Source organism: Paramisgurnus dabryanus, chromosome 14, assembly GCF_030506205.2.
Source record: "Paramisgurnus dabryanus chromosome 14, PD_genome_1.1, whole genome shotgun sequence".
NCBI classification, from domain to species: domain Eukaryota; kingdom Metazoa; phylum Chordata; class Actinopteri; order Cypriniformes; family Cobitidae; genus Paramisgurnus; species Paramisgurnus dabryanus.
In genome coordinates, this window is record NC_133350.1 from 29,703,193 (window position 1) to 29,724,218 (window position 21,026).

At 36.9% G+C, this 21,026-nt stretch overlaps 2 protein-coding genes across 5 annotated transcripts in view; one reads left to right on the forward strand and one right to left on the reverse strand.

The window, feature by feature from the left end:
- The window catches only part of ankrd52b (ankyrin repeat domain 52b), a 38,203-nt gene extending 35,888 nt beyond the window's left edge, over positions 1-2,315 (forward strand). Inside the window, exons 25-28 of the mRNA XM_065241944.1 lie at positions 28-110; positions 192-274; positions 411-502; positions 582-2,315. Of these exons, the coding sequence (XP_065098016.1) occupies positions 28-110; positions 192-274; positions 411-502; positions 582-718 (395 nt within the window). The 3' untranslated portion in view covers positions 719-2,315. The remainder of the gene's footprint in view (positions 1-27; positions 111-191; positions 275-410; positions 503-581) is intronic.
- A 1,999-nt stretch (positions 2,316-4,314) lies between these two features.
- sarnp (SAP domain containing ribonucleoprotein) lies at positions 4,315-16,650 on the reverse strand. 4 transcript variants are annotated; one of them, XM_065241947.2, is made up of 12 exons: positions 16,512-16,650; positions 15,991-16,090; positions 15,673-15,708; positions 13,073-13,110; positions 12,487-12,581; positions 12,316-12,367; positions 8,638-8,711; positions 8,041-8,072; positions 7,591-7,616; positions 7,447-7,515; positions 4,926-5,006; positions 4,315-4,478 (listed from the first exon to the last, which is right to left on the reverse strand). In XM_065241947.2, exons 1-12 carry the CDS (start codon positions 16,614-16,616, stop codon positions 4,437-4,439), a joined length of 750 nt encoding a protein of 249 aa, XP_065098019.1. In that variant the 5' UTR covers positions 16,617-16,650; the 3' UTR covers positions 4,315-4,436. The 4 variants fall into 4 exon arrangements, with proteins under 4 accessions (XP_065098019.1, XP_065098018.1, XP_065098021.1 ...); XM_065241946.2 differs by having other exon boundaries at positions 13,073-13,113; XM_065241949.2 differs by lacking the exon at positions 15,673-15,708.
- Between the last annotated feature and the right edge of the window lie 4,376 nt (positions 16,651-21,026).

Below are 21,026 nucleotides of genomic sequence, written 5' to 3' on the forward strand. Positions count from 1 at the left end.
TGTTTCTATTTTTTTATCTGTTTTCAGATTTGTTGCTTCATGAGGCCAAAGCAGACCTGTCAGTGCTGGACAAGAACAGAAACACAGCCCTACACCTCGCCTGTAGACGAGTAATGTCTCTCTCATCTTATTTCACCACATCTTCTGTGATGTGTATTTCTAAATCTTCACACATGTGTTTAACTCCACAGAGTCATGAAATGTGTGCTCTCCTCATCCTGGCTGAGATAGACAACCCCTCGGTTATTAACACAGTCAACAGTGCATTACAGACGTGAGGGAACGTAATTTTTAATGCTCTGTATGTCTTATACATACAGCAGAATTGACAATAAAATTCACGTTGCATTATACTGTTTGATTATTTGGTAATTTTTAAGGTTATGGTTTTTCTTTCTCCACACCTTTAGGCCACTACATATAGCAGCTAGAAATGGCCTTGCGACTGTGGTTGAGGTGCTGCTGGCACGAGGTGCAACAGTACTGGCAAAAGATCAAGACGGTGAGTTTTGCTTTAGCATAACAACGAGCTACACACACATAAACGCCCACCTCAGAGTAAAGCATCCGTGTGTTTTCAGGTTGTACTCCAGCTTTGGCGTGCGCTCCAAATAAAGATGTGGCAGACTGTCTGGCTCTCATCATTTCCACTATGAAGCTTTTTTTCTCTCTGCTGACCCCAGCTGAAGCTGAAGAACAGAATCATGTGTGTCTATAGGACAGAAGAACTCTAGATCTGGACACATGTTTCAATGGCTCACAGTAATGAGTCATTTTAGCTGTGACATTGTTATCATCTTAGAGTAATACTTCAACAGGATTCATGTAATATTTCAAGAGTTTGGTTTAAAAACGCGATAAACGCCATAAAAAAAGGAATTCAGTATTGTATCTGATCAGTAATAAAAAGTAAATGCTTAATTTTACGCAAAATCCAATATCCGCCGTGTTATTCTGTCATCTCTTTTACAAAACGCAATTAACGCCACTCCTCCTTTTCTGCAGAATGCAATAAATCCGCTCAACCAATCACAGCGCACTATTCCACGCATTGCAAAACAATAATGGCGGTGCTTTGAATACACACAGAATCCTAGTTTTCCTCATCTACTTTGTACTTCGCAATCAACAAACAAACAAAAACAAAATAATATTATTGGCATTGATAAACCTGTGGTGGTTTTCTGTGGCGGGCAAGAAACGTAAGCCATCAAAATCGAATAATTTACGTGAGAGGCACTCAGGAGCCAGAAAAATGTCAGCTGTTGCTGGTTCTGACACGACAGCATCAAGCTTATGTCATGATAACACATCAACCCCAGGTGATCTTATAAAACACTTTTCATTATTTTACTCCAAGGCAACGAAAATCGAGCAGGACCAAAACATTTTACAACCGATCGCGGTCAAAAAAGTTAAGCAACGACGTCCCAAGGATGACAGCAGCAATGACAGTGTTCTTAATATGACAAAGTAAGTGTTTTGATTAATGCCATTAATGTTTATTTTTTTTTATCAGTGAATACCACTAGTCCAGTGGTTTTCAAACTGGGGGCCGCGAGATGGTGCCAGGGGGGCCCCAGTTTTATTACATTTTATGAAATACATTAATTTATCATGAATTCTGTGTAATTAAACCTAAAAAATAAGGCTACTAACCAAAAGCATTACTTTTTTGTGTAATTTAATGTTTTTTTTTTATTAAAATGTTGAGTTTTAGAACAGTTTTTTGTCACAAATTTTCTTTGGGGGGCCGCGAAGGAATGCACCGTACACAAGGGGGGCCACACGCTGAAAAAGTTTGGGAACCACTGCACTAGTCAACTAAACGAATATAACATGGCAAAGATGAATGAACATTTATATATTGATTCAATAGATTTATAGCATTTTCAAAAAAAAAAAAACGTATGGTCACGGATTAATGGCATTTTGCAGAAAAAATAATCTGTTTTTATAATAAATCTTTGAAAATCAAATTATGAATTTGAATGTTTTATGTTTTTATAATCTAAAAATGCCATGTGAAAGTTTGTAACAGAAAATAGTGGTTTCCATCTTGTCAATTTCTTGGTATAGAAAACAAATTTTTACCAAAATTAGTCAAAATGGATTTATTGCATTTTGGAACCAAACTCTTGAATTGATAAGCAGTGATGTTTTATTTTAATTTATTCATGATAGCTTTTCTTCTTTTCTATGGACCTCTTTTCAGTAGAAAACAGAAACACATGTTCAAATGATGTACAATTTGTTTGCTGAATATTTAGGGGGCATTATTGAGTGTCAAATTAAATCAATATCAGTATTAAAGATTCCAGGCTGATGTTGTTTTTTCACAGGTCTTTTATTAGGCTTGGGGTATTAACATGACTTTTTATTTTGATAAGAATGAGTAAGAAGTTGTGTTAGACATGTACAGTAGGCTTGCTGAAAAACAAACATATTGTCCATATCTTTAGGATGAAGTTGGATATGCCAATCCATTTATTATCATCCTGGCATATACACTTAAATAAAGGCAAATAAACCTTCTGTTAACAATATGATACTCGATACAGCACAACCGATTCGCACGGTCCAAGAGGTTTGTCTGACAATCGTCTTGCCTCCTGCTGCTGATTAACACAAACTTAGTACATTAGAAAAAGCTGATACGCCCTCTCGTGTCAAAACAAAATCTCAATATAATGGCTCTAACATAGACTTCATGAAGCTCATTGTATTATTGATGAAGTTTATATAACTACCTGCTGCTGAAATTAGTGATGATGATCAGTAATATATGTATAAAAAAATGTAGGTAATGGTTCTGGTAACTATAATAGGCTCTCTGTGTCATATGTTCTGTACCAACTGAAATTATCTCCCTTTTGTTTATATGCATTTTAAAGATTCCTGATGTTTCACAAAGAGGTGTGTGTGCACTCATCTCCCAACACTCCTAAGAATAAAGGTCCTTCATGAGGCCATACAAGAACCATTTTGTCTGAATGGTTTATATTTTCGCATCACAACCTATTAAGCACTTGTATTTTGAGTAAAAATTTATCCTCCCCAAAAGCCCACCATCTGCAGCAGGCCAGTGGCACTTACACCAAACATCAAGAAGTGCTTTGAGAAACTGGTTAGGAAAGACATCCTCTCTTGCCTATATGATATTTGACTAATTTTTTGGATCCTACTTAAAAAATATTCTAGCATACTAAAGTAGCATTGTTTAATTATTGTGCAATATTAGCTTGCACCGTAATGTTGCTTTTTAAAATGGTTTTAAAAAGCATTTCAAATGATGTGTACCCAAAACAAGAGGCCCATTTAACATCGCTGTGCAGCCCAATTGGTGTTTGACTTTAAGGTTTGCCTTTATGCCATGCTGTGCAGCTTGATTGGTGTAAAACAAAGTCAATGACACTAAACACACATCTGTGGATGAGAATGTAACTGATGGGACACTGCTATCCTAGAACACTGCACAGAAGTAAAAATAAAAAAAATAACAAGCATTTGTATCTGGATTACAGTAAGAAGTCAATGCTCCATGTAAACATCTCTCATGAGTTTTGCTCGATCATTTTGACACATAGATCAACTAGAAGCACCTTTACAAGCTCAATAGATGACAGGGAGTGTGTGAAAGTTGTGCAGTGTGTAAACCTCATTGTTTATCAGAGGATCTGACTCCGGGTGGGACTCAAACTGATAATTGATCCAGTCAGAGAGGATTGGGGAATGACCGGTTACACCAGCATGACCTGAACAGGACGTTTCATAGAGGTGTGTTTTTATTTTGTAAGCATCTCTAACAATGTAAGGTTTACACACGCACACAATTTGGGAAAGTCTTTGAAACGGATTATTAGTGCAAATACAGAATAAAACAAAACTTGTAATAGTCACCTTATTGTAACTTCATCACCAGAACTACAAGTGCTGACAATCATCTTGAAAAATAAATGACATGGCATAACAGGACCCCTTTAAAAACTTATGTTGAACAACATATGAAGAGCTAAAATCCAAAGCCTCTAAAAGTGTCTGACATGTTTTAAACCAGACTAAATGAATTATGCCACCAAACCGGTCTCTCTGAATGGCCTGAGGTATTGATGAATGTATAATATGTGCAGAGAGCATATAAAAAACCTGTATATCATAATCTAATTTTTGACAGAGTTTAGCGGCTTTGCATCTGAGCTCCTCATATGTAGTTTTGTAATCTTGTGCATCAAGTTTATTTGACCTATAACATGAGCTCTGTAGACCCCCATCGCCAGCAGAGTAAAAAACACACGACAGAAAGACGACAAGAAATAAAGAAACAGGTTATATTTAATGAAACATTGAAAACCTCAGAATTACAGCATATTGCAAGAAGCTCAAAAAACAATTTTTAATAAAAAAAAATAAAAGTACAAAAAGGATCAAATCCATTTTCATACGTTTCCAAACCGATCGGCACGTTTTCGCTTCTTGGCCTGAAAGCAAAGTATGAAGATAAGGATGAGTGAAACAAAGTTGAACGGTTTGTCCACAACTATATTTTATTTAATTATATGATGATATTTCTTTAGCCTAACATTTGTTCAACTCTACAAAATACTTTGTGATTATCACTTATTGATAAATTTGAATCCTTTTCAAGTAACATCCCTGAAAATGTACATCCCTAACACAGATGGGATTATCTCTGGCTATAGGTACCTCAGTCACAGGACAAGCTCATTTATAATCGGTCATATGAGATCATTTAATTCAATCATAAATCTAGTTTGGGGTAGTGTGTGTGGTTACTGCTACTAGGCTTGACTTTAAAAACTTGTTCTTAGAAAAGATTACGTGAATTAGCACATTGACAGAGATCAAATTATTGGGAGAGAGAGATATGTGAAACAGAAGACATGCTACATGTTTTCTCATCATACCTCTGAATCATACGATCCAGCAGTGGACGTCAGAATGCCAAACCTTTCCTTCCTCTTCTTCAGCTTTTCATCATCCTCAAACTGTGAAATCACAATGAATTAGTCAACACAAACAAAATAAGGGCACAGATTACTTGTTACAGATTATTTGTGACCTTACCATGTTAAGTTGTTCAATATCTTAAAGGCGGGGTGCATGATCTCTGAAAGCCAATGTTGACATTTGAAATCACCTAAACAAACACGCCCCTACACCAATAGAATCTGGACCTTCTTTTGATAGACCCACCCCACTCATACACAACCCAGGCAATGATGTTGGTTAGTAGAAACGCCCCTTACTGCTGATTGGCTACAAGTGTGTTTTGGTACTCAGGGTTCCCACACCTTAGTTAACTTCAAATTCAAGGACCTTTCAAGGACTTTCCAGGTCGAATACTCTCAAATTCAAGGACTAAATGTGGGGACACATTTCAAGTGAGAGCAAGGTTACATCGTGTTACCTTTACAGATACATTGTTACAGTTCCCTTTTGAGGGAACTCACGCTGCGTCACTGTGGTGACACTTTGGGGACGCCTCCAGGCGTAATTGCGTCTGAATGTGTATATCAAATTCAACCAATGGTGAGGCTTAACGACAAAGACAGGGTGATGCGGGAGCCAGGAAGTATATCGCTATCTAAAATATTGCCAAAGACGGCGTTACAGGGACGCAGGAAGTATGGAAAGGGAAACGCAGTGTCTCGTTCCCTTCTCAGGGAACAACAGTTACATACATAACCAGAGACGTTTTCATGTATCAAACACAACAACTATGCAAAAAAGCATTTTGTATGAATCAACATTCGCATACAGAAGATATAAGCATTTAAAGCGAACAGTTTAGCACGTGTACTTAAAAAGTCTAGAATTTTTATGATATTATCCTACACTACACAGGGAATAATATGGATTTTTTCCCAGAAAAAAAAAAAAAAAAAAGATTCAAGCACTTTCAAGGACCCGTATCTATGCATGTATTTTTTTTAAACTTCCCAGGGCCTTGAATATTTTCCCCAGATTCACTTCATTCATTTTAAGGATTTCAAGTAGGGATGCACCGAATATTCAGCCACCGAATATTTTTGGCTGAAAATGGCCAAAAAGAGCATTTTCGGCATTCAGCCGAAAGACTTTTATCACCGAAACAATACGGCCGAAATGTTGGGATGACGCAAACAGAAACCGCGACCTGCACGTGCTTGTCTGAAGCAACATGTATGCGGCGTGGATGTATTTAACCGCACAAAGGCGCTAAAGTACGCACAGAGGCACCTGCGGTTGTGTCCGGTCCAGACGTGATCATCACAGTGAGTACGCCCTTCAAAGATCAGAACTCTTGATGTGTAAACTTTAGAGAGAGTCGCGCAAATGTGTCTCATACTGTATAGTCCATTAACATACATGTGCCGAATAAAGCAATGAAAAACAACGTAACGTTTTTATACTGCGCTGTTTGGGATTCGCCTTCGTTGTGTGCGTGCGCGTTTAAGTGCCCTCAATAGTGCACACACGAGTGAGACGCAAACAAGCGAACGTAAAATCTTTCTGTTATTGACAGGGCACATATAAACAAAATTTTCTCCACAGTATTCTTTTTCTAATAAAAACATTTGTTTATGTCTTAAGTGTATGTATAGATTACAGTCATAAACCAGTCTTATTTAAAGAGACAGTACCCTCAATTAACCTACTTAAGTCTAACAAAGAGACAAATAGCTCTAAAAAATTATAATATATTTAATTTATACAATAAAGACAGACTCGTTTAATTCGATTTCTGTACCTAATGCTAATGTTAGCCCTTATTAATGTGCAGCTTTGTTCTTTTTTATAAATGTTTGTAATTTCTTATTTGTTATTAGATTTTCCCCACCCCCTTTTTGCTGATCTGAAAAATAATCCGATCCGTGCCTCAAAAACTGTAATGTGATCAGAACCGTGAGTTTTGTGATCTGTCACACACCCCTAGTAAAGTTAGTACACAGTGGTAGCCATTTCGGCCTTGGTTTCCTCATTTTCGGTTTCGGCCAAGAATTTTCATTTCGGTGCATCCCTAATTTCAAGGACCCGTGGGAAACCTGGGACTCCCTTTTCCGAATTGTTTTTCAAAAATCATGCACCCCGACTTTAAAAGATGTTGACCAAAACTGCTGACAATAATAATAATAATAATAATAATAATTCACCTCGAGTTATCTTGTTGAAGCTAGACTAAATACACTATGTAGAAGTTAATCAAGAAGCAAAACAACTCAGAAAGCTCTCTGTGTGCACCAAATTTTATTCATTAATTAATTGACTTTCTTTTTCATTTTGAATACGGCAATAGAATTTAAAAACATGCAGATGCTTGGCCCCTAATAGTAATCATATGAAAAACAATGGGGCCCTTTGTAGAAATAAAAATAAACGTTTTTATAGTGCATGCGAAGTGAAAGAAAATGACTGTAGTAGAACAGCAATGTAAAATAATCATACCTTTTTAGAAACAGATGAGACATTCATGCCAAAACGTTCTGCTCTCTTCTTTAAGACCTCAACGTCCACCTGATAGAGAGTCGTGTTTAACAGCAATATCACTCAGAAGAAGAAAATAGAAGTAAAGTTGACAAATATACTTACGCTCACTTTTGGGATGGCTGAAGTTCCTAAAAACAAAAACAAATAATCAGTGGGTTGAACTTTAAGATGAATGTCAGATAGATATTTGTCAGTCAAGAGGAAAGAAAAGAGAACAGGAGTGGGATGATGATGAGCGAGAGGATGTGAAGCAGGAGGATAACGGGCTCATTATAGTTATGCGCAAGTCCTGTGGAACAGCTTACGGCGTAGCTATGGCCGTTTATAATTATATAAAACAGTGTAGGATTTTTGTCCAGAATGACTCATTTGATCCAATACCATCAACGTCCAAAAGATGTTGCTAACTTTGTCTGTTTTTAACTACATCACGTCTCCATTTGGTTGGTGTTAAAATATAACAAGACCCACACATAACAGACTTAATTTTGTTATATGGACTTAGTGTTGATCAATTAAAAACATGGATATACAGATTATATGCCAACTCACCTTTGGAAGATTCAGGTACTGGCAAACCAAACCTGATAAATACAATGAACAAGCAATGAGAACAGGTCTAGCGCTTTCTGCTCAACTTTACTGTAAACATGTTAAAGGCAAGTACAGTTTAAATATAATTTATTACACGGATGGTTGGAATGCTTGATTCGAATTGTTTTCAGTTAACAACCGCTCAAAACAAATAATAATTACAAGTGATTAAACCAAATAGTGTGTTTAGTGTGAAAGTTAACATGTTTTCCAAGTAGAAGATCTGTATTCGTTAAAAATGAGCAAATATTTCAAATCTATATTAAATGTTTTTTACCTAAATTATGATAAAAATAGCCGTGTAATAAACAGAAGAGAGTACAGGCAGCAGGTTTTCATCATGAAATAAACCCCTTCAGTGTGATACAAGACTCTTTGTGTCAGGTCCTCATCACACTGTCAGGGTTTATTTCTGGAAGAATAACCAGCTGCCTATACATTAACCCTTACACAGGAAGGACCATTTTTCGAAGTAGATTTTAAATCAGTTTTGTACAATCCAACAACACACTTGATGTTCTACATGTGTCATGACTCTCTGTGATATGATTTTACCTTGCAGCACGGGCGGCCTTCTTATTGTCTGCATTTGGCTGAATACTGAATCGCTCCGCTCTCTTCTGAAGTCTCTGTCACATAAACACACAGACAAGTCTTCAAACAACCTGAAGAGAGCAAACCTGTGTCTGACAGGAGAAATTCTGACTCCACAGTATAACACATTTGCATTGTATTTTACTCATCTTTCATTACAGCATTTATTTATTGTAAATTACTCCCTCAACTATATATGCATTTACTAACATTTACTCATTTTACACATTCATTTTGCTGCTTATTGGGGCAATGTTGTTTTCCACAATGTGCTTTCTATGAAAAAACTGAATCTGTTTCTAGTCAAACAGCCCATCAGAGAACACAACTAATAATGATTCAATAAAGCATTTTAATTCCATTTCACATAATTTTGTCTCCTGTCTGCAGTTCTCTTTCTTTCTATGATGATCTGATGCAGAGCAGAGCTCGCAAAATCGCTAGCCCAACGTCCCGGGGCTATTGTGAATTCCTGTCGGGCTACCAAAATGCATCTCTGCCCTGCCCGTCGGGTTATCTTGGGGAGGAAATAATAATTTTATGTTTTTGTTTTGTCTCAGATTTAGTTAGGTCATTATATTGCATGTATTTCGGCGTCCTCTTGTCAGTCATTATCCTCACGTAACAAGTGAAACTGTCAGGAAATGAAGTGAAAGCATAAATAAACCCATCCTTTTAATGTGCACGTCTGATATGCGCGAGACCCTCTGCACGGCACGCGCTTCTCCCGGCTTCGCTCTTCACGAGCAACTGCTTGCTTTGTGCTCAGCAAAAAAGCGGGAACTCAAGTAATTTAAAAAATAGCGTCATTTCATTTTTACCTCATAGACTAACATTGTTTTAGCGTTTCTTTTTTCTTTCTTCAATTAGTAACTTAAATTTGTGAGAAGGAAAATATGTTTGAGTGATTTCCGGTCGATTTGACACGTCTAGGCTATAAGAGAATATGATGTTAAGCTTTTGATAGGTGACTAAACAGCAGTGGTAAGATATTTTTACCTAAAGCGAATAGAATGTGTGTTTGTCATTTCGTTTTACCTCAGAGTCTAACATTATTCTAGCGAAAATAAACGGCTATGGTAAGATCTGTTAACCTAAAGGGAATTAAATGTTTATTCCATTTGAATAAATATCTGCTTTAAAGGTGCAGTGTGTAAATTTTAGAAGCATCTAGTGGTGAGGTTGCAAATTGCAACTAACGGCTCAATACACTGCTCACCCCTCGCTTTTGAAATAGAGAAGCTACAGTAGCCGTCACCGGTAAAACATGTCATCGTCAGAGACAACTTAGTAAAAAAAGTTTGTCTGTTAAAGGTTTCTGTAGAAACATGGCGGCACAAAATGCGACCTCCACGTAAGGGGACCCTCTGTGTATGTAGATAAAAACGTCTCATTCTAATGTAATATAAACATAACGGTTCATTATAAAAAGGTCTTTATACACCTCTGATAAGATAGTTTTGTATATTATTTTGCATTTCTGTCAAGAGATCCTTCTAAAAATTACACACTGCACCTTTAAGTCTTCTATATTGTGTTAAAGTGGTTGTTTATATATTTGATGAAATACCATGTTATCTAAATACAATGTGTGATGTGTTGAGGTATTTTTTTATAAAAAAAATAACCTGTGTTATAATACATTCATATAATATTTCAGTAATAGAACAATGACATTATTCTAACGTTAGGGGAACGTTAAAATAACCTAAAAATAACATTAGGGGAATGTTTATTTCCTTAAAGAAAACATTCCTGTCTAACCAAAAACCTTGGAAAATAGGGGAACGTTTTGGGAACCAAATTGTTAGCTGGGGATGGGCAGGTATAGTTGGCTTACATGGAAATCCAGGATTGATCAATATTCTACATTAAGCAGTGTATTTTTTTATCCGGGCTGCTTATATTCATTTCGTGCTACCAAAAATTAAAGAGTGTCTGCCCGAAGGGCTACCAGGGATTTTAAAATTTTGCGAGCCCTGCAGAGATATAGAATGTTTTTAATGGGTTGCTAGGGTACCTCTGTTTGTTTGCTAGTGAGTGAATTTGCATCCACCAGTGATTTTACCAAACCACAAGTAAAACCCTCCAACCCCGTGTCTCTATGATGCTCTTATGCAGAGATATAGGGCTTTGTTTCTTCGGTTGCTAGGGAGTGGGTTGGCAGTGGCCAATGATGATACTGCATCGGCTGCTTGCCATGACATTTAGATTTAACTATTTGAATTTAGGAATTGATGGTGCTCATGTGTTTCCTAGGGGCATGGCTTAATACCTCTAAGGATCCTGAGAGACTGATCGGATGCCTGAGTAAAAGGAGCCCACCTCCAAGTCAAAGTTCTTTACAATGTTAAGTCTATGGAATTTTCAAACTATTGTTTGTCTATGGGTAATTTTGGGCACCTCTTACACCCCAGGGGTACAATGTACACCCCAATGTGATGCATGTTCTTACAGAGCCTACCACCCTCTTCAATGATATAACCCACATGTTTCTACAAAATCCTTGAGCGGAGCTATGACCTGTCAAAGTATGGTGCAATGTTAAATCAATGGGAATTTTCGGGTGTTTTTTGCCCACTATTCAAAAATCCGCTTTTCATGGGTCTACAACAAACCGTGCGGGATGAGTTACGTGCAGAAGTTTTGATCATCTGACAAGATGAACATTTTGGAGGATTTTCTCCTGAGAGTAAGCCTGTTGTTTTCTATCCATCTCTTAATCTTTCACTATGTGCCAAAGAAGAAGTACTGGTCAGAATCATTTTCCTGACATAAGAGAGATCTAGTGTTTCCCAATCCTGGTCCTCGAGGTCCCCCTCCCAGAAAGTTTTAGATGTCTCCTTATTTAACACACCTGATTTAACTCATCAGCTTGTTAGGGAGACATGCACAGTTTCTCAATATGCGTTCTTGTCTGTACTTGTGTTCTTGAGGACTTCTGAAACGTCATCAGTCGCGGCCCAAGTAGTGTTCCAATTCAAAGTTCGCATCAAGCCCAAGTTCACATAAAATCCCCGGATCTGTTCTTGATCCGCCCATTTTATCGAGGATGCATCAGAGGAGACTTGTGTGGACTTATGACAGCGAAGTTTCCCAGAATGCATTTCGTGTCAGGAGTTCGTTCTTTCAAGGCTGAACTTGCAAGCTCGAACTACGAAGGACACAAGTCCGAGTTCGGCGTACTTGGTTTTGAGAAACGGCTATGTTTACCATTTCGAAAGGAGGCTGCTAAGTTGAATCAGGTGTTTTAAAAAAGAAGACATCTAAAACTTTCTGGCAGGGGGGCCTCGAAGACCAGAACTGGGAAACACTGATCTAGTGAACTGGATCTAAACCCTGAATCAGTAGCAACTAAAACCGAAAAGAGTGAGAGGATTTTTGTATTTTTGCATTTGTCGGAAAACCAGAACCAATTTTTACAAAGGTAAAAAGTTTTGTATTTTCATATTAATATTAGACTTTTTAGTTTCATTAATTTAATGAATCCGGGTTGGACTACAAACCAATAAAAAGATTTTAAATATTCTTTATTTAGTTCAAAAATCTATTTAACAGCTTTTTATCTAAATAATGTAAAGTTCTAGAAAACTATTAAATAAATCCTTAATGCGGAAACAGACATGAAATGAAAATCACCTCATCAACTGTAGCAGGAGCGGTGATCTTAACAACTTTCTTCTCAGTCACCCTGAAATCAAAAACAAATAATAAACAATATAGTCAATTATAGACTTCATTACTATCTTCATTACAAGCCAAAAACACTTTACATTTCAGCTCTGTAAAACTAAAATGTAAGGGACTCACGTCTCAGGTTCATTTAACTCTTGCTTCTCAACTGCTGCTGCTGCTGCTGGTACTTCTTCTTCTTCTTCTTCTTCTTCATCTTCTTCTTTAGACTCCTAAAATATCACATGGTTGATGATATAATTACAGGTACATTTGGTGCATAAAGTCATAAATTGTGTCTAATGAAAATCATGATTTCCTGTTGTCTGACTAAGCATCAATCCCTTTTACTGTCAAACTCTGTTAGCATGGTAAAGTAACACACTGTTGAAAGTCATTTAACAGAACTGACAGTCATACACAAAGAACAACAAACACATTCTCTCAAACACATGACTGTCAACACTACTTTAACAGTACATATTATGCAAGGAATAATTGACGACGGGCTATTAAATTATATAAAAAAAATAATGCAAGGGGGTATTTTCAAAAAATTCAATTTTAGACATTAGGCATGGCTCTGGCGGTTATTTTAAGACATTTGACAGTTTAAGTATGCGTTTAACAAAAAAATAACCAATAATCAACACCCATGGAACATTTCTTAACCAATCAGAATAAGCATTCAACAGAGCCGTGGTATAAATTCAAAATAACTCACCTCTCCAAACACCCCAAGAACTTCCTCTTCATTAACTTCTTCTGAAAATACACAAGTTTTAAGTATGAGTTAATATCTACTACATAAACATGCATTATAGAGTTTGAAAGTTCAACTTGAAAGATCATTTCATACGTCTCTCATCATTTATTGCATAGATATGTATACATAGATACATCATTTGAGATGCATCCACCATTTTGAAAAGGTCCATCTGCAGACGTCACTCACTATTTTACAGGATACCACAACATTGTGCAGCCTCTGGGTCGTAAACCTTGCAGAGATTTATATTCTCGAAAACAAATTTGCTAACATTTCACAGGTGTGAATGTGTTGTTTTTGTATATGTACTAACATAATATTACAGGTTTTTAAACTATAGCCCCTTTTAACGTTTGTGTGTCGTGACAGTTTAACAATTATAATGTTTGGGTCTACAAACTACGGTTGTGGACACACTCAGATGTTTACAGACCGTCATGGCAGGGTTGCCAGATTTTGGCAAATGGAGCCCAAATAGAAACACTTTTGTATATGGCCTTGGCCAGTTCCAATATGGCGGACGACTTGCTTACAGCGCACTGATCTATATAAATGACTTGCGCATAGAAAGCTGTGTAACAGCAAAAAGTGAAGCCACTGCAGAGTTTGAGTGGCCATCTAAATTCACCCGGTTTACAGCGTATGTCACACAAGATTACACACGATTGTGAATTAGGGTTGTGCTGATTACACGATAGTTTCGTGTATCGATGATCGTCCGACATATGGCCGATAGTGTGCTTTAGTATCATCATAGTTTCACATTAACATGCACATTGCATGCTTTACCTCACATGAGAAGATTTGTGAGCTTTACTTTGCGCGAGAGAGCTTGTCATGAAATCCTTCTCGCACGCACCTGGACTTAATGCACACTTCTTGGACTCTTGCTCGGACCTGAACTTGTAATGCGCATGACTCAGACTCTTTCACACACGATCACTAGAGAGGTTGTTAGGCGTGCAGGGGTTTAAAACCATAGAGTTTAATGTTCCCGCTCCCTGGCATGCAGGAAATTTGAGCGCCTGGGCTTTAATGACGCGCTCAGATTAATGGCATCAGTTTTAAAGGGATAGTTTGGCCAAAAACAATATTAAACCCATGATTTACTCACCCTGAAGCCGTCCGAGATGCATGTGTCAATCATTTTTCAGACAAACATTTTCAGTTATTTTATTAAATGTTTTAGATCTTTCAGTTGATTAAATGTAATGTTACGGGGTCCACGTCCTTCAAGTCCTAAAATTGTGCATCCATTCTTCACAAAATAAATCCAAACGGCTCCACGATGATAAACAAAGGCTTTCTGAGGGTAATCCACACCGTGGTGTAGAAATATCCACATTTAAAACTTAATAAACGAAAATAACTAGCTTTCCGGTAGCGCCGCCATCTTAGACTCCTCTGTATTCAGGAGAGAGTATTAGTGTAGTGTACGCACTTTTCTTAGTGACGTATGACAAATGTCCCAATTCAAGGGCTGCGACTTTCTAAGCATACGACCTTAAAAGGTGAGCACTCGGTCTGTCAAGGTGGCAGCCTGAGAAGTCTGCGAAGAGAACTGAAATGAGACGGTCTAATCCTCGGAGGACCCATAATTTGCGTCACCTGCTGCACGCGCCCACCGCGCCTGTCAGGCATGTACTGTATGCTAACATCATGTTGAATCAACGTTGTTCACGCCATTTAAAATAAATGTACAATATCCCTAATTGGTTACCTTACGTTGAAATTCTGTTGACTTCTTTTGGGAGAAATGACGTTATGCATTCAACATATTTTCTACTTGTTTTAAAATCCCAAATAAAGAAAATTCAGTATGTAAACATTTATTTGGCTAAATGCACAGCACTTCAAGTTAGTTTACAAAATAGCCTACAGATAAATATCCTATTTAAATTATTTTTCTGCAGCTTTCACGCTGGCTGGTGCATTAACAAATATATGTATATTATTTAGAAATGATATCCAAAAAATTTTTTGTAATAATGAAATGCAGACACATAATTAACTTAATCATGTGAACATAGGTTCATGATCAAATGTTAACATTGGCCAAAGTACAGATAAGAATACCGTTAAAGTACCGGACCGGAAGCAGTATCAGTAAGAGTAGTAATACCGTTAAAATCTTAACGATACCCATCCCTAGTCATAAGAGTAAAAAAATTTCATAAATGAGTAAACTATGAGTACAACTAACATTGTTTACACATTTTACTGTACGAACAAAAACAATACTGTATAAAAAACACGATTACAAAACCACCACAAAAAAATTATTGCATGCACAAACAGTACTTAAAGCAAGATTTCAGAATGAGCACTTTTGTCATTAATAATACATATCTCATCTCTCCTCTGATCTGATACTGTAATGAAAATGAATTTATAGTAACTCACTGTTTCAAAAGGAAAATGTACAACTTTATATAAATAAATAAATAAATAAATAAAAGGACATATTTAGGATGTTATGTTGTAGTAATGTACAAGGAGACTGATAAAGTTTAACCTGATAATGTCCTATTAGTTTAATAGATGTTTGGGCATACCAATATGGCGAACTGTAGGGCTCACTCCAGACCTCTCTATTAAGCAATAAAAATAAATGAAAAATAAAAAGCAAAAGAGAATGACAACAAGAGTGATGGGTTGCAAACACAGCTTAAATATTTTCGTTGCATTTGATTTTCCAACAACTTTGCACTTTTTTAGCTACACATAAATCTTAGTTTTAATGACATTATTACTGCACCGTTTTGTAATAAACCGCAACTTTATAACTTTTACACCTCTGCTAAGTTACATTGTAAGCAAATAAATCCCTGTGAATGGTTGTCGTTACATAGATATAAATCGACAGCACATACCATGCTCATCCAGGTAAGCCTGCAGTCGGGCTATCAGATCAGCTTTATTTCCTTTAGCATCCAGACCTCGTGCCACACACTCCTGCTTCAGCTCAGCCAACTGACGACGAGAACAGATGAGACTTTACATCACAAAGTTAAAGTATTTGAAAGTACATTCATTAACAGAAAGACGCAGATCCACAACTGCGTAAACTCAATTAACAGAGTAAAACAGAATACAACCCATACATCAGATCATAAAACAAGATATTTCGGTCTTTACTAGCAATTTATGTTTATCTTATGTACATAATAAAACTTTGCTGTACTGTTATAAGGAAAAATCTTTGAAATTCAAACATGCTGTGCTGTCGTGTCGAGGTGATCACCTCACAAGTTTCCGAGGTGAGAAGTGGAAAACATTCATATTAGATCATTGTCATTACACTTTATACATTACAGGACAGTTTATTGTTACTTACAGATGAAAACACGAAATAAACAAACAAAAACCTACGACATTTTACTCAGATTCTTACCTTTAGTTTTTGTAGCTCCACGAATTCCGCCATTTTCTTTAAGAGATTTGTGTATTGTAAACAGCTTCCTTCCGGTTTAAGAGTCTCAGCGGCGCAGCGCGTCATTTAAACTGCAGCGCCACCGATCGGTCAGACGTCATTACAAGACCACAGTTCAGATTTGCTAACACAGATTACATCACACACACACAAACACGCACGCACACCCACCTCATTAAACTCTACCGATCTGCTCCCAGAAAGTATATTCTCAAACTTTAGGGGGGCTGAGATGGTGCCAGGTGGCTCCATTTTTATGACATTTTATAAAATTTATTAATTTATCATAAATTCTGTGTAATTAAACTGCAGAAAAATAAGTCTACTAACCAACACCACTGCATTGTATAATTTAATATGTTTTGTTTAATAAAAATGTTCTAGAATGTTTTATATCATAATACTTTTGATAATGTTAGGATGCACTGTACACAGCCAAAAAGTTTGAAAACCACTGGCCTATATACAATATTCAGATGAGGATTCATAATAATGCAAAATATAGTTTCAATCTTGATTCAGGAGTTGTGCTGCATGTGCAATCTACACATTACATAGTAACAATGCTGTTTTTCTCCTTGTTCTTCGGTTTGCTTTGTTATACAGATCTGATATGTGAACCAGGTTCAGGACCACCAGTCATTGCACGGGTATATTTGTAGCAATTCATTGTATGGGTCAAAATATTAAATGTTTAATTAGTATATTAAAGGTTGCATTCTTTCTGTATTTTTGAAGCTTTGATTGTGTTTACAGTGCGCAATATAACATGTGTTCATGTTTCACGTGTAAAAAAACACATTATTTTTCACACAATTTACTTATCTGTATACCGCTGTTTTCACTGTCCTAAAAACAGGCTGACATCTTTCTTGTTTTATGAAGTCCCTCCTTCAGAAATATGTATCGAGTTCTGATTGTGTAGTTTGTTTAGTGTGTTGTGATTTTTCAGCAGTTTAGCTTAGCAGAGCCATTTATGCCAAAGCTGGAGGGCTGTAGTCCAAACTGGCCATTCACTGTAGGCTTTTCTGTTAAAGAAAATATGGCAATAAACGTTGAGCTTTATCATTTTGGAGGTATTATTGATGCTCTAACAGCAACATTACACACTTACTAAAGTAAAAAAAAAAAATGGGATCAGAAAAAACGTGACCTTTAAAGTCACAATGAAACTGAAATGAAAAACTGTCATTTGTTTTGGAATATTGTGGTATTTTTTACAAATGGCTTATCTGTGAGCTTTATTATAAAAAAAAAAAACGAATCTGCCCTCATAATCTTTAATCAAAAATGCCAAAAAACGATCACTTTTTACTTCCCAGTCATGAGATGATCACATGTCACACCATGTTGAGCGAGGAGGCAATACAAAACAAGGGGGCATTCTACCTCCTATATCTCAGTAGGGAAAAGTGGATACTAGAGGATCACAGTGACGTCACACCGTTCTCATACCGTGAGATTCTCACGTTGTGAGCAATATGCAAGCTCATTGTGAATTCAGAATGTTGAGTTCATGGTATGATTAATCTACACTCAGAATTCATTTTCCCCTCGATGATGGCAAGTGGTCCAGGCCCCGAGGCAGCAAAGCATGTCCAAATCATGATGTTCCCTCCACCATAATTCGCTTTTGGGATGATGTTTTGATGTTGGCAAGCTGTGCCCTTTTTGCTCCATATTATTTTTCAACTTTTTACCATATTATTCATTAAACTTTTGTTTCATCAGTCCATAAAATATTTTCCCAGTAGCACTGGGGTTTGCCAAGTTGCTCTTTTGTAAACTTTGCAGGCTCACAGCAATGTTTTTCGGGAGAGTAGCGGCTTCCTCTGTGATGTTCTGCCATAGACACTATCTGTTCAAAGACTTACGTATGGTAGACTTATGAACAGAGATGTGTGCCAGTTACAATGATGTCTTCAAGCGTTTAGCTTGAGTTTACTTGTGGGTTCTTCTTTACTTCAATGAGTATTCTGCATTGTGCCTTAGGAGTCATCTTGGCTATGTGCTCACTAGCTAATAAACTCCATTTATAGATTTGTCTAACTGTAGACTGATGGATGCCTAAACATTTTGAGATTGTTTTGTATCCCTTTTCAGCCTTATGGAGTGCAACAACTCTTGATCGGATATATTTAGAGAGGCATGATTCATAAGAGCTGATGCTTCTTAAGGACAGCAATCTTAAAATGTTTGAGTGTCATTTAATAAATTAAAGTTGCACTAAACCACACCTTTAAACTCATTTTATTAGTTGGACCCCAGTTTGCCAGCTTCTGACACAAATGACAAATGAGCTTTCATTAAAGTAATAAGTATATGGGTTCACTTACATTTTCCTCCAGCACTGTGAATGTTTAATGGGTGTTTTCCAAAAAACACAAGAAACTGGAATTATTTGTGTGTTGTCAGCTTATGCACATTGTGTTTGTCTATTGTTGTGACCTAGATGAGGATCAAATCACATTTCATGGCAAATCAAAAAAATAAAAATTTCATTCCTAGGGGTTCACATACTTTTTCTTGCCACTGTAGCCTGTTCAACAGGATGAGATTAAGAAAAATAACCTTTATGGAATATAGGAAAACTGTCAGCCACTCATCTCTAAATGAACCGCTTAGCAAAGTCTCTTGGGAAATTTACTCAGTACCTTTCACTCAGCTTAATGCCTAATGAGTCAATCCATCCCAAAAGGGCTTCTCAAGAGACACCAGCTTTAACCTGATGATGTTATTTACTAAGACATACACTGCAAATATTCTGGAGATGCTCTTTTATTTACTCAACTCCGACTTCAGTCATTTCACGCTAATCTACACTAAACAAAAATAATTGAGAGAAATAGACCTGTTGTGTACATCTTATGTGTAGATCTTTGAGTTCAGCTCATGAAAAATGGGGGCAAAAACAAAAGTGTTGAGTTTATATTTCTGTTCAGTGTATCTAACTCTAGTTTATGCATTGTTTTTGTTTTTCTGAAAATTGAAAGAACACAATCAGTTGATTTCTTGTTCCAAAAATATGCATGTAAGTGCACTGGCAAACTTATTAAGGTATAACGTTTTTTTTTTATGTAGAAATGTAGTTAACAATTTAGTTTATCACCGTAAAAATGCTGCAGGTTATTTTTAACACAGTTTTAGAGTCCAGCCCCTCAGGTTATAATTAAATCTATTTTAGGTTGTTTCAATCTAAAATGCTGGGTTGTTTTAACCCATGGTTGGGTCAAATAGAAACATTTTTTGGGTTAATTTAACCCAACGGTTTCGTCTCATCTCTTCTACACCTTGTACGTCCAACATTATTATTTAAAGGCACGCCATAGAACTTTTTGGCCACTAGGGGTGCTAGACATGTATTTTCAAGTATAGTGGCCCTAGAGGCCACAAGCGCCACAGCACTGTCGCAAAGGAAAAGAAGACTTCTCTTAAAGTCACAAAGTGTGCCTTCCAGCATGTCATGTGTCATATAATAAAATTTCATAGGTTTTATTTTTTTCAAACGCCAAAAGAACGCATAGCTCACGTTTACAAGCCAGTTGTAACGGTGGTCCTTGGTTAAAGTTTATATATAAAAAAATTGCATTAAGGGGGAATCGAACCCGGCCTGCCCATGTCCTAGGTCCATGATGCCACCACGGCGCCACAATGTCACTTGATAATAGTCTCTCTCTAAACTCTCCAAGTAGCCTTTAGTAAAATTCACGTAAAAATAGTGTTTGGGCGCCAGACAGGACTTATATATGCAAGCATTATAACATTACTTACTAGTCCAAAAGCATGACGGCCAAGTCAGCATCGGTCAGGAAACCCTCCTCCTCCTTTAGCTCACGCCAGCAAGCGAACGCTGGTCCAATATTGACCCTCGTCCTTCCTTTTATTCTATCAAGCTCCCCTTTTCTCTTTCTGGTCTCCTCCAACAAAACATTGGGTTTCTTTTTCTTAGTTGCTGCTTCGGCCATGACAAAAACATCAGGAAAATAAATAGTTGCGCTCTCACATCCGAATTTGAGGAAGTGCAGGAAATGACGTATGCCGTAAAGCAGATTTTTGTAGTTTTTTGTTTTGTGCTTGGGTTACTATCTGAAACCCCAAGTTTAAAAGTACGAGTAAAAGCAATACAGACCCCGTCAGGCTATGATAGACATGCCATTCAACCTATTTTAAGTCGATGTACCATCACAAGGGTCTTGAAAATATATTATGAAGGTTGAAAAACTACAAAGTGTCACTTTAAGTTTGTATAGTTTAAAATATTGATAAATATTGATATATCGATTACCCTCAGAAGGCCTTTTTTAATCCCCTGAAGCTGTGTGGATTACTTCTGTAAAGGATGGATGGACTTTTTTGGCTTCAAATCAGAAGGACCATTTCCTACCATTATAAAGCTTGGAACAGCCAGGACATTTTCTAATATAACTCCGATTGTGTTCGTCTGAAGAAAGATACTCGTATACATCAAGGATGGTT